This window comes from Sinohyriopsis cumingii, unplaced genomic scaffold, assembly GCF_028554795.1.
Source record: "Sinohyriopsis cumingii isolate HCF-2022 unplaced genomic scaffold, ASM2855479v2 utg000938l, whole genome shotgun sequence".
NCBI lineage: Eukaryota > Metazoa > Mollusca > Bivalvia > Unionida > Unionidae > Sinohyriopsis > Sinohyriopsis cumingii.
Window position 1 is genome coordinate 1,514,759 of NW_028315944.1, and position 13,757 is coordinate 1,528,515.

Genomic DNA, 13,757 nt, shown 5'->3' on the forward strand with positions numbered 1-13,757 from the left:
CAAAGATAATAACAGGTACATATTTGTGTATTTCTGTATGAAATGATTGTAGGGCTAAATGAATATCCTGCTTCCCCTTCAAAATATAATGGCTGGAACCTAGTCCACTCTGTATGTTCAATTTCTGTATTTATGTCCCAGTTTAAGGCTACATGCTAAACAATGTATCACATGGTAAATTACACCATGCCTAAACAAGTTTTTTCTTTAGGGTTCAGAATTATATAGATGGTTTTGCCAAAATTTGTGTACTAAAAGAGTTTTTCCACTGATTTACTGTAAAATTTAGCACTCAGAAACAAAGCCTGAAATCTAACTCATATTTTGCTTATATTTTGCAAGTCAGCAAACATCATCTCGAGTCCTTTATTTGACCCTCTATTTTGGGTAATTTAAGACCAACAATGTGAACTGATTTATTTTCATGGGTATCAAATTTCATGGACTTGCAAAAAATTACATTAATGCTTTCCTGGTCTAAACCTTTAAAGTATTAATGTTCATTTTTATGCATACATTGCTCTCTATTTACAAAACTTAATAAGAGCAATAAAGTAACCAGTGTTATGAGAGAAGAAACCTAATAATGAGGATGTTCCAACAACAATATAATTTAATGTGATCCACAACAATATAATTTAATGTGATCCACAACAAAAAAATACATAAGAGGACATGCCACTATAATTAGGGGTGTTATGCTGAAGAATCACTGTACCTTTTTTCATCACATATTATTTTCTTGTACACATCTTGGTAAAATGAGTCCATGAGACCCATGGAGTATACCATCCTATGGTGAAAATGCTTTGTAATGAAAGACATTATATAGTGAAAACCCTCTAAATCCCGCTCTTGGTATACCAGAATCACCTTAAGTTAAAAATTGTTTCGATCCTTGATTTTCAATCTTTAATATCATTATATTTTTTCCAGTAAACTCAAACTCCTCAAAATCTGAAACCAAAACAGTTTTGATAACAAAAAATTCAATTTTACAGTTTAATTAAAACAACAACCATAAAACTGAAACTCACTTCAAAACCTGGAAATTTACTTCAGCTGCTTAATTCCTGATATATGCTGGAGCAGATCATGTATGGTTAGCAATTGCTGTGGTAGGCTGTATGGTTAGCAATTGCTGTGGTAGGCTGTATGGTTAGCAATTGCTGAGGTAGGCTGTATGGTTAGCAATTGCTGTGGTAGGCTGTATGGTTCGCAATTGCTGTGGTAGGCTGTATGGTTTGCAATTGCTGTGGTAGGCTGTATGGTTAGCAATTGCTGTGGTAGTTAGCAATTGCCGTGGTAGGCTGTATGGTTAGCAATTGCTGTGGTAGGCTTATCAGTTAGAAAATATCCAAAGGGCAAGTGAGGTTAAAACAATACTTGACATGCATGCCCACACAGATTAGGGCCACCAACAAGTTAATCTAAAGTCTTTGCACTGTAAAAAAAATAACCAACTTTTGCAGTAAATTATGAATAGATAAACACTTAAGAAAGATTATGTTTATCTGCTTATTATCTAATTGTGATTGATGCTATTAATTTTTACAAATGCTCCAAATTATATTTTTTGTGTATTTTTATTAAATACTTGGGCTTTATAAACCAGGCATGTGGTTTAACTTTTGATGTTTTGCCTGAATGACTACCTAAGCACTGTAGGATTGACTGTTCTTATAGGATAAAATGAATCTGATGATAGAGTACAAATCTGTGCCAAAACCTATGGTGAAGGAACTATGAGAAGAATTTGGCAACAGAAACATGAATTTTATTGAGTATTTAACCATTATAGATTACCATTCATAATTCTATAGTAAAGTAATAAAAGTATCCAATTTTTAAATGCTTCTTGAGACAAGGACTGCTTTAATGTGACATAACTATATTTATTCATGTGACTGCATGTGATGCTTGGAAGGAATATAGATTGTTCAGCAAATATTTCATTAAATGTTCAAAAAACAAATAGCTTTCTTAATTTGTGCACTTTAACACACAGATGATCTCCTATAATTACATGATCTCTATCTCCTTCAAGTCACATGAGTGCTTGTAAAAAGACAGGCTTTTTTACATGAGAAACTCTCAGTAAGCCGGAAACCTGGGGGCTTTTGAGGAGTTTCACTGTACATATAATCTCTAAGAAGCCAAGGAGGTTCAGTTGTAGCTGGACTCATGACCCAAAGGGAGGGGTCATATGATAACTGAGTGCTGTAATTGCAAAGTTTAGTAAGGGAAATGTGAAAGAAAGTTGTATTAATGACTGTCCACTTACACTTACATATAAAACTTATAAGACAATTTAAACTGCAAACTGCAAAGACCCAGACCTGCTGCTGCATAATGCATTGCCAGACCTGGTTTTCTGCAGTTTGTCAGAAGTCCTCAGTGGAACAAACAAAATAGACCCTGATTTACATTATGTAGTTAGAAATCAGGGTCAATGTTGCATGCAGTTAGACTCAACTTATAAATGACTACATACGTAAATCAAATTAAACTGCACTGGTCTGTTTTGTATAAAAGTTTGGTTTAGGAATCCCCCTTTCCAAAAGACGAAAAAACAAATGTGAAGGTGGTGATGGTGGTATATATGACTTTCACATCTACTTAGTCTCCATAAAGACTCAAGAGACAACAATTGCCTAATCTGGGTGACAGAAGGATTGGTGTATAATGATTGTGTCACAAAGAAATAATTCATATTGTAAACATGAAAAGCCAGGACTTTAGCCTGTGTTTGGTTAAAAGTAATTTCAACATCTTAACACTGTAAACATGCTTGACACAAATACCAATCAAGAAATAATTCACTTACTCTCTCATTTTCTAGTTCTAACTCCCTAACTCGAGCTTCAAGTTCTTCTATTCTTCTGTCTTTGTCAGATTTATTCTGAAAATAAAATAGAATAAAATGAGAGTATACCCAAAGAATATGAAGAAACGTCACTGTAGTTATAAGCAATGGACTTCTTGTATCCTCGTCTTAATATTAATAGCAGGACCAACTATAGAAAAGGAAAGTGTATGCTTTGCCAAGTGTTTTACAGAATGGATTCTCTTATTATATTCACAATTCAACTCTTATATATATCTGTCCATCCATCACTGTCTACCTGTACATTTATCACTGTCTACCTACCTGTATATGCATCAGTTTCTACCTGTACATGCATCAGTGTCTACCTGTACAAGCATCACCATCTACCTGTACATGCACCAGTGTCTACCTGTACATGCATCACTGTCTACCTGTACATGCATCAGTGTCTACCTGTACATGCATCACTCTCTACCCTTATATGCATCACTGTCTACCTGTACAAGCATCACCATCTACCTGTACATGCATCAGTGTCTACCTGTATATGCATCACTGTCTACCTGTACAAGCATCACCATCTACCTGTACATGCATCAGCGTCTACCTGTACATGCATCACTGTCTACCCGTATATGCATCAGTGTCTACCTGTACAAGCATCACCATCTACCTGTACATGCATCATTGTCTACCAGTATATGCATCACCATCTACCTGTACATGCATCAGTGTCTACCTGTACATGCATCACTGTCTACCTGTATAGGCATCACTGTCTACCTGTACAAGCATCACCATCTACCTGTACATGCATCACTGTCTACCTGTACATGCATCACCATCTACCTGTACATGCATCATTGTCTACCTGTATATGCATCAGTGTCTACCTGTATATGCATCAGTGTCTACCTGTACATTCATCACTGTCTTCCCGTATATGCATCAGTGTATACCTGTACAAGCATCACCATCTACGTGTACATGCATCAGTGTCTACCTGTACATACATCAGTGTCTGCATGTACATGCATCAGTGTCTACCTGAACAAGCATCACCATATACCTGTACATGCATCAGTGTCTACCTGTACATGCAATACTGTCTACCTGTACAGGCATCAGTGTCTATCTGTACATGCATCACTGTCTAACTGTACATGCATCAGTGTATGCCTATACATGCATCAGTGTCTACCTGTACAAGCATCACCATCTACCTGTACATGCACCAGTGTCTACCTGTACATGCATCACTGTCTACCTGTACATGCATCAGTGTCTATCTGTACATGCATCACTCTTTACCTGTATATGCATCACTGTCTACCTGTACAAGCATCACCATCTACCTGTACATGCATCAGTGTCTACCTGTACATGCATCAGTGTCTACCTGTACATGCATCACTGTCTACCTGTATATGCATTAGTGTCTACCTGTACATGCATCACTGTCTACCTGTACATGCATCACTGTCTACCTGTGTACATGCTTCACTGTCTACCTGTTTATCCATCTGTCAGTATACACAGACATCAGCTGGTTTTTGTTGCAGCATGAACTCTGTGACTACCATCTTAGGGACAGTTATAATATTTGGTATGAAATTTTCTATTTATGAATGGATGACAAGGAAAGATGTCACAAACTGATTTTAAAATTATTCCCTTTTATTTATTCATTAAATAAGTTTGAATTCTAAGTATAATAAAGACCTGAAAAAAAATTATTTGAAGTTGAATGTGCTAAAACACATTATCCAAAGTTGCCTGTAGAACACAAACTCATGTAAGTATGTAATATGATAATGGCATAATAGTTCTCACCAGGTGAGAAGCTCCAGCACTTCATGATCTCTGCAATGCCAATGGATCTGTATAAAATGACCATATGCAATGTAAAACTTTGGCAGTCACACATACAAGTACTATGGACAGGAGCTAAAACCCTGACATTTGGAGCAGCTAGATTAAGGTAGGACATTTCTTCACGTATTTATTATGCAGAAAAATATCAGGAAAAGTGTTGCAACTGGGAATCATTCTATTGGGAGGTAAAGTGTTTTTTTCTCCTTTTGTTTATATAGAATAGGAATAGTGTTTTGAGGATTCTATTTTATTCATTACAACTCATTCTAGTAGATTGTTTCCACAACTTAAAATTTGTATTATTATAAGTCACTGTTTATAACCTATGATCTGTATGGGGGCACAATTGGATTTTATTTAGGACTCACTAGGATTAGGGTTAGAAATGTAGAAACAGAGGTGTTAACGTTGGGTCAAGTAGAGGACAATGACAAAGTAGAGACAATCCAGAAACAATTTGTGCCATTTTGAAATAAGTGTCATAAAATGAATTTTTCCAGACTAGTTATTAATATAGGTGGAGAGAGAAAATTATTCCAGCTTCAATGGTTGTGCTAAATCTTTGGCTTTTAGAGAAAGTTAATCCTGATTTACTGAGGTAAAATGAGGGGGAGTTCCAGTAATCTCCCTTGCAAAATTAGTCAGTCTAAGTGTCTGTGGGAAACCAGAATTTAGCTCTGGGAAATAACAAGTATTTTTCATAAAACTTTTCAAAGGATGGGAGTCTGGAAAATTGGGGACATGGGAAAGAGATATTCACCTTCACAGAAAGAGAGCGAGTCTCAGGAAAGCACAAGGTATTGTCTTAAACACCTACAATATGTAAAATGATATAAGTTTGCAATTATTTGTTGAATATATTTGTTGTAAATTCATGCATACATTTTTCATAAACTCTGAAGTTAATGGCTTGCATGCATTTGTCTCAAAAGTTATATGACTCGTGTATTATATGAATTTGTTCAAATTAACATGTTCAAATGTAGTAGGAATCATGTATCCTATTAATTTTATGCATTACAGTGTACTTCTGATACAAATTGCGCAAATTTGTGAATTCATCTGTCTTAAATTCTATGTATGATGTATGCTATGAATTTATTTTTCTAGGTATGGGAATGCAGATCAATAAATTGCTAATTAACAAGTAATGTAGTTAGGACAAGGAGTGAAGTCAATTAATTCATTTGTGTAATAAAGTTTAGAGTTTTATCACCCAAGAATCAATTGTGTTGGCATTAGGAATGCCTGGCAACTGAGATAGTCCAGTTAGTGATTCACAGCCCATAGGGGTGCAATACCATATTCTAAGAGGTTTAGTTATGTCATGGTTCCAGTTAGAAACATGACTAGCAACTAGGAAAAAGATATTAATTTTATGATGACAGAGGGTGTGTATCAGGTTGCGACCTGACCCATATTAGCCTTAGTCTGTTGAATTACAATAGGATGGTATCTGTTAAATCAGGTGTGGGAATATAGTTTTTCTGATGCCAGAAAAGAAAAACCGAATAAATATTTAGGTTGTGCTGTATTTATTTGAAGGAAAAAGTAGTTTCATATAAATGCACCCTCGCACCATGCAGTAGGAAAATACAGAGGACAGCCAAGTTATGGTTGTAAACTAAAAGAAGCTGGAGAGACACAGAGAGGTGGAAAAGGAGTATGGCAACTATGGCCTGACATCGGCATTAAATTGGAGAGGACTGAAATCATCCAGGTTATGCTGACATGCTAAGCAGTGAGTTCAATTATTTACTCGATTCTATGATTAAATTTGTTTCATTGGTATAACAGAATTGCTAATTGCACTTCATATAAATTTTGTAATTCTATTTTTAACAGAAAGTGAGTCATTTAAATGTCATGTTCAATTAAATTGTTATTTTTTCATACATGGGCTTGTGTTTTATTCTATATCTCTGCTCAGATCTCTGTTATTCCATCCAGTAATTTCATATTTTATGTTATTAATTACTTGATTATTTCATTGATAATGATAACCAAACCCAAGGCAATGCCACATAACAAGTGGACCAGTGGTTTCAAGCATAATACCAGAGTCTATTGTTTATATTTTTGTCCATAAAACTCATTGAAAAAATCTAATCAATATTCCAATCGATGACTATTTTATTTTTCAACAGATTGTCTTTAATAAAAGATTTAGTAGAAAAATAAAAGTGATACTGACATTCTGCAAATGTCAAAAAGATTGGTTTCTTTTACTGATGGTTGCAATAGAAAATAAATGGTTGATAAGAAGACTATCAACACCATGCTAAAAGATAAATGGTTGATAAGGAGACTATCAACACCATGCTAAAAGATAAATGGTTGATAAGGAGACTATCAACACCATGCTAAAAGATAAATGGTCAATAAGGAGGTTATCAACACCATGCTAAAAGACACATGGTTAATAAGGAGACTATCAACACTATGCTAAAAGATAAATGGTTGATAAGGAGACTATCAACACCATGGTTGATAACGAGGGTATAAATACCATGCTTAAAGATAAATGGTCAACAAGGAGACTATCAACACCATGCTAAAAGATAAATGGTCAATAAGGAGACTATCAACACCATGCTAGAAGATAAATGGTTGATAAGGAGACTATCAACACCATGCTGGAAGATAAATGGTCAATAAGGAGACTATCAACATCATGCTAGAAGATCAATGGTTGATAATGAGACTATCAACGCCATGCTAGAAGATAAATGGTTGATAAGGAGACTATCAACACCATGCTGGAAGATAAATGGTCAATAAGGAGACTATCAACATCATGCTAGAAGATAAATGGTCAATAAGGAGACTATCAACACCATACTAGAAGATCAATGGTTGATAAGGAGACTATCAACACCATGCTAGAAGATAAATGGTCAATAAGGAGACTATCAACACCATACTAGAAGATAAATAGTTGATAAGGAGACTATCAATACCATGCTAGAAGATAAATGGTCAATAAGGAGACTATAAACACCATGCTAAATGATAAATGGTCGATAAGAAGACTATCAACATCATGCTAAAAAATAAATGGCTGATAAGGAGACTATCAACACCATGCTAAACAATAAACGGTCAATAAGGAGACTATCAACACCATGCTAGAAGATAAGTGGTTGATAAGGAGACTATCAGCACCATGCTAGAAGATACATGGTTGATAAGGAGACTATCAACACCATGCTGTAAGATAAATGGTCAATAAGGAGACTATCAACACCAAGTCTGATAAGGAAGCTATCAACACCATGCACCATTCTTACAATACTCTGATGGGTAGAAGTTTTGCCCTGGAGAAGAGCTTACAATCAGTCTCAAATCTATCATCATAAAAACTACCTAATGACAACAGAAATGATGTACTACATAATTTCCTACATAACTGGATCAAAGTAGGCTGAGGTTAGAAGTGATGGAATACTGAAAAGTGTCTTATGGCTTCAAAAGACAAAATCCATGCAAAGGCTATAGAGAACACCTGTATCAGAACAACAATAATAATAATAATAATAATAATAATAATAATAATAATAATAATAATAACAATAATAATAATTATAATAACAATAGTAATAATAATAATAATAATAATAAGAATAATAATAATAATAATAATAAAAACAAGAGTCCCCCAATACACTATCTCAATGTTATTGACCTCAGTCATACACCTTTCTGTTGCTTGCTATAGGTGAATTCCCTTTCGCATGCCAAGTAAGTCTATCAGTATACATATACCTTTAGGGTGGGTCTAGGAACAGCTTCTAAGTTATGACCCCAGGGAAATCTCCAGTGGGATAATGAGAAAACCATGGTCCAATGCTAGCTGCATAAATGACATGACCTTCCATATTGAGGATCTAAGATTATTGGGTGGGGATCTCTAATGTTTTCCAGGTTATGACAATAGAATGGTGCCTGGGGGAGGGGCATGAAGATGTGGGTACCTGGGCGAGGGGCATGAAGATGTGGGTAAACACAGACTTAAGAACCTGTAGCAACCACATAAGTTAATTTCCCCTGTAATACCAAGTAAGTGTACAGTTACTTTGAAGGTGGGACTCTAACCAGTTTCTAAGGTATGCTCCAGGGGCCAATCCCAAGATGGTAGGGAGTGTAACAAGATAACCGGGTGGGATATTTCGGATTAACAACAGAACACGTTTTGACGACACAGATATATGGTTTAATGTGGCGATTTATATGAGTAGTGGATGATGAAGATGTGTGTGTATTTATAATCCAAATATTGGATCTATTTAACAAAAAAACGCACAGTTTCAAAGATGAAAAAAATGTACAAATAAATTTAGGTCAGTAACCCTAAAACACAGGATAAGTGATTTCACAAATGATTCAATAATGGAAAGATGAATATAGTTCACTCAAATAGTAAACAATGTAAGCGTTTACACATAAAAAAAAAAAAATGTATTCACTCAGGTAGCGAAATTATGTCACTAAACAAGAACGGATATACAATCTATCCTTCCAGTCCTGAATAATACACTGGGTCTTACTAACCCAAAATTAGCATACAGCTAAAAAATACATGTGTGGAGATGCACTCCGTCACCCGTGCACCATATCCGCTCCACAGCTCCTCTGAATCAATTTCACAACCAATATAGACTCCGGACCCTCGGAATACTATGATCACTTGAAATATTAGACCCTCCGGACACTTGAAATATTAGACCCTCCGGACCCCCTGGTCCTTTGACGGCTCTACAGCTGGGTCACCTTAGTCACTCTTGACATTCCGGACGCTAGACATTAGACGCTCCGGCACCTTAAACGCTCCGGACACACGGACGTTTCTACCCTCTGACAACACCGGACACCCCGGATATTCCTACCATCAAAACTCAGCCCTACAGCTGGAGTTGTGCGAATCCTTTAAGCAGGCCGCTTGCTGACAAAACCATTAGTATTGTCAAGGTCCTTTACATGTAGTAACGTATTTATACCTTTAGAATTTTCGTTATTCTTTATCAAAGGCACCTTGCACGTGTGGCACAGGACGAATCGTACTCACGATTTCGAAATACATAGACCATATTATAATCACCCTCGGGTATCGTTGTACAGAGAAAAAGAAACGAAACCTGAGTACATGTATTTAATTAACAACATTTACACCATTCCGTGACAGGGAGGGACTAAGAAGCCAGTACTGGTTGCATCAATGACTTTGCCTTTTCATGGCAAGAAAGTGTGTACTGTATTGTCAATGGGTGGGGGATCTGAATGGTTTATATGTTATGACCCAGGGGCTGAGATGCAGGGTCATTACCCTGAGGCAATATTGGATTAAACATAACTTTCTACTTAAGCAACAGTCCAATGATAAATTCAAAGATAAAAGCATGAATCACAACACTAACCTCCCCAAACCCTCCTCCAAGTGTGGTTAGATTCCCTTTGATAAAAATGAAACAACTGCAACATTCTAGATATTAAGTGTAGCAAGTTTACTAAGTCTTGTATTTTTCTCTAGAGTAGGTTGCAAATAATAATGCTTATATTTTTTTGTCCGATGAAGAGCTATGTTTTATGCTATTACAATTCATTAAGTGTATTGTGCTAAGTGTATTGTGCTAAGTGTATTGTGGTGAAATAGTTTCATACTGTGGGGCCTGGATTGTGCAGTATTAACATGCTTGCTTGGTACCTGTGTGGTCCTGTGTTCAGTCTACTGTCCACCATGTGAAAAGGTACATGATCACCCATCCATGATTTGCAGGTTTTCCAGGATCACTAGATTCCTTTACATCATATTACACGTACATCTGAGTGACTGACAGCATATAATATTATTTGGCAGAACGTGTGCAATTGCGAAAACAAAGTTTAATAATTGTGCTACAAAATGCCAACCTGAAAATTGTTCTCTTGGGCCTGTCCAAAGTTACTGACATTTGCTGAGTGATGGCTGTTTATGTTACTTTTAGATGAGCTTTGGATGTCTACGCTGGAAAAATTAGCAGCATGTTCTTCCTTCCGGTTAACATATGCATAGCCCTGACTTTGTCCTCCATGTTCTTCCTCCTGGTTAACATATGCATAGCCCTGACTTTGTCCTCCTTGCTGATGGTAGTTTTCTGGTAGTGGGATGTATTCAGCCTCCTCAAGCTCCTGCCAGTGGTAAAATAAATGACAATGTAAGTGGGAAAAAGAATAAGGACCGTGTCATAAGCAAATCTCATCACAATTACGTGAATGTGGAATTGGTATAAAAGCATGCACTTTATTCTTTTGTGGTTTCAATTTAAATATGCATTATTGTTACATGATTTATATTATATGCTTAACTTTTGTCCATGATTGTATGTTGTAAACAGATCATTTACATAGAAAGAGTTTAAAGGCCAGTCTTGTTTACAGTTAGTCTAGACTTTTGCATAGGAAATATTTGCGTTCTAATGTGTTACAGGTCAAGTGAAAATGTGTGTAAACAGGGATTTGTTAAACAAATATTTCATTCCTGTTTTAACAGCTGCCTCACTTGGCGCTCAGCATTGTTAAACAAAACATTCATTACTGTTTTAACAGCTGCCTTGCTTGGCACTCAGCATTAAGAGGTTAGTGTTAAGACTGGTCAGCCTGGTGTCAGGATAATGTGACTGGGTGGGACATCATGTTACATGTCTATGGCATGATGTCCCTGTGCTAGACATCACTATAAATTGTCACACTGCAGATATCGTAGCTATATGACTGAAAAATTGTTAAAGCTATGTTAAAACTCCAAATCACACACACACACACACATTCATGTTTTAGACCAGTCAGTCAGATATAATTTGGGAGGAATTATTTATTTAAAATATTCACTGCAATTAATAAAGTGCTCACTGACTTTAGGCTTAATAAATTACTTTGGATTGTTTGGTGAACTCATTCAAAGGCATTCTGGACTGCATCACTGTTATATCAGGACATTCAAGACTACTGGAATTCATTTAGAACATTCTACATGCTTTTTACTTGTTATAGGACCATGGTTCCCACCCTTCTCTAAAGATAAATTTCCAGGTCATTTCCAGGATTTTTCCAGGTTGAAATTACTTTTTTCAAGGTTCACATATGACCATTACCGAATGGAACCCAAGAACATTTTAGATTATAAAACATGCATTTTCTAAATCTAAAGATGTTTCTCTTTCAAGACTCTCCAAAAACATCGGAGTCAGAAAAGATGATCATGTAAAAACTACAAAAAGTAACACATGAAACAAGTTTGATTATATTCCCATAAATTGGCATGTAAAGTCATTTCAATGTACAGAATAAAAATTTTAACTTTATTTTGCTGCATTATGTTGATAAGTGAGAACAACATAATGAACATAAATTATATTTTGTTTCCTTTCAAACCTTTAATTCTAAAGAATTCTATTGCAATATCTATATGCATTTCATAGAAAGTAAACATTTCCTACTATAGTATGAAGAAAACAATAAACGCAAATAATTCAAATCTTGCCTTGTAATGAAAAGAGTTTAACCCTGAATTTATCTGTGCCAATAAAATCCCCCAAAAGGTGTTCAAACAACCTAATCTCCTTAAGACGATCTGGTTAAAAATCCATCATTTGAAAAACATTTTCAAAAGGGTTGATTTAAATTTGTACAAAAGACCTTCAAAATTATATACTGTTGTATAAACAAGTACTGAATTTTCTGTAAAATCAACTTGTCTTCTTGTAATTCATTAAACCAGTCCCCAAACATGTATTAATACAGAAGCTTGTATAGTTTTTAATATATACAATGCCAGCGGGCATTTGTGCATACCTAAAGTTTCCGTCTCCAATACTGAAGTAAAACGCATACCAAATTCAACCAATGAACAAAAATACAATACTGTAATGCTTACCATATGAAAAGAGGCAATTGTCACCACAATATTCTGTTCAAAATAATACTAATTTTGGACACACGGGATACCAACACCATGTTTTCATGACTTGTGATATGTTGGCCAATTCTGTGCACAGCTTTGAAAAAATGTAATGTTTATCCATCGGGCTATAGAAATGAAATACATTACTTTGGACTGTTTCTGTCAGCAGTTCAGTCAAGTAATTTGATCAGGTTTATAGCTAGTTTTACAAAATTCAACATAACAATGACAATAAATGGCAAGCAGTATTAAGCCAACTAAACCGATCTTGTAAATAAATGAGTAAAATTCAATAGTCTATTTAAAAAATGAGCTATAACGTGGAAGAGAAACAACAATGAATAGGGTGTAATGTGTTTACAACGTCTTGTTATGGGGAAAAAATACTAAAGAATTTAGAAACATGCTATACGCTGGGAAATTCTGTGCAAATCCCATTCTTGTGGCAAGCTGAAATGTTGGGCAGCAAACGATTTTGTATGTGTGGGACAACTTTTTGCAAAATTGGAAACTTTGATTAAGATACATAATTTGTTTTAAGGTATACATTTCCATCTTTTATAAAATGTAGTTGTTTGTATGATTCCAACAGATATATAGTAAATAGGATTTTCTGGGTTACAGGTTCAGGCACAGGAGTCTGATGTTTTATCAATAAAGTACAGTATGGTGAAATCTTTGACAACAAGAAATCACCTTATCAGTAATATAAATGAACACAAGGAGTGCAAGTGTGACCATAACCCTCCGCTCGATTATACTTTTCTCACGCTTCTTTTATCGCTTTAGAATCGCAAGAAGACTGAAAAACTACACATATACATTCAAAAGTCAGTTACATACCAATGCATAACTTTTGGACGACCATCGCGTGAATCCAATCTGGTGAAATAACCTTTATTTTCACCATTATTTTCTCAGAAACGGCAAGTATTATAATCGTTATGTCATTATTTCACAGTCAAGCAAGACAAAACTATGGCGTAGATGAAACCTGACCCAGTACTCACTATTTGCATTACTAGTCACATGACTTCAGAAATCTCAAACAAGGACATCGGAAGCCCAATATTCACGTGATATCAACATAAAACTCCTTTATAATGTTGTTGTACA

The 13,757-nt window shown here is 35.5% G+C and overlaps 1 protein-coding gene across 2 annotated transcripts in view; it reads right to left on the reverse strand.

The window, feature by feature from the left end:
* The window catches only part of LOC149772993 (serine/threonine-protein kinase Nek9-like), a 183,278-nt gene that overhangs the window by 51,799 nt on the left and 117,722 nt on the right, over positions 1-13,757 (reverse strand). For both annotated transcript variants that reach the window (XM_089946952.1, XM_089946951.1), the window contains 2 exons: positions 10,613-10,870; positions 2,828-2,902 (listed from right to left, as the gene is read on the reverse strand). In XM_089946952.1, coding sequence (XP_089803078.1) covers positions 2,828-2,902; positions 10,613-10,870 — 333 coding nt within the window. The remainder of the gene's footprint in view (positions 1-2,827; positions 2,903-10,612; positions 10,871-13,757) is intronic.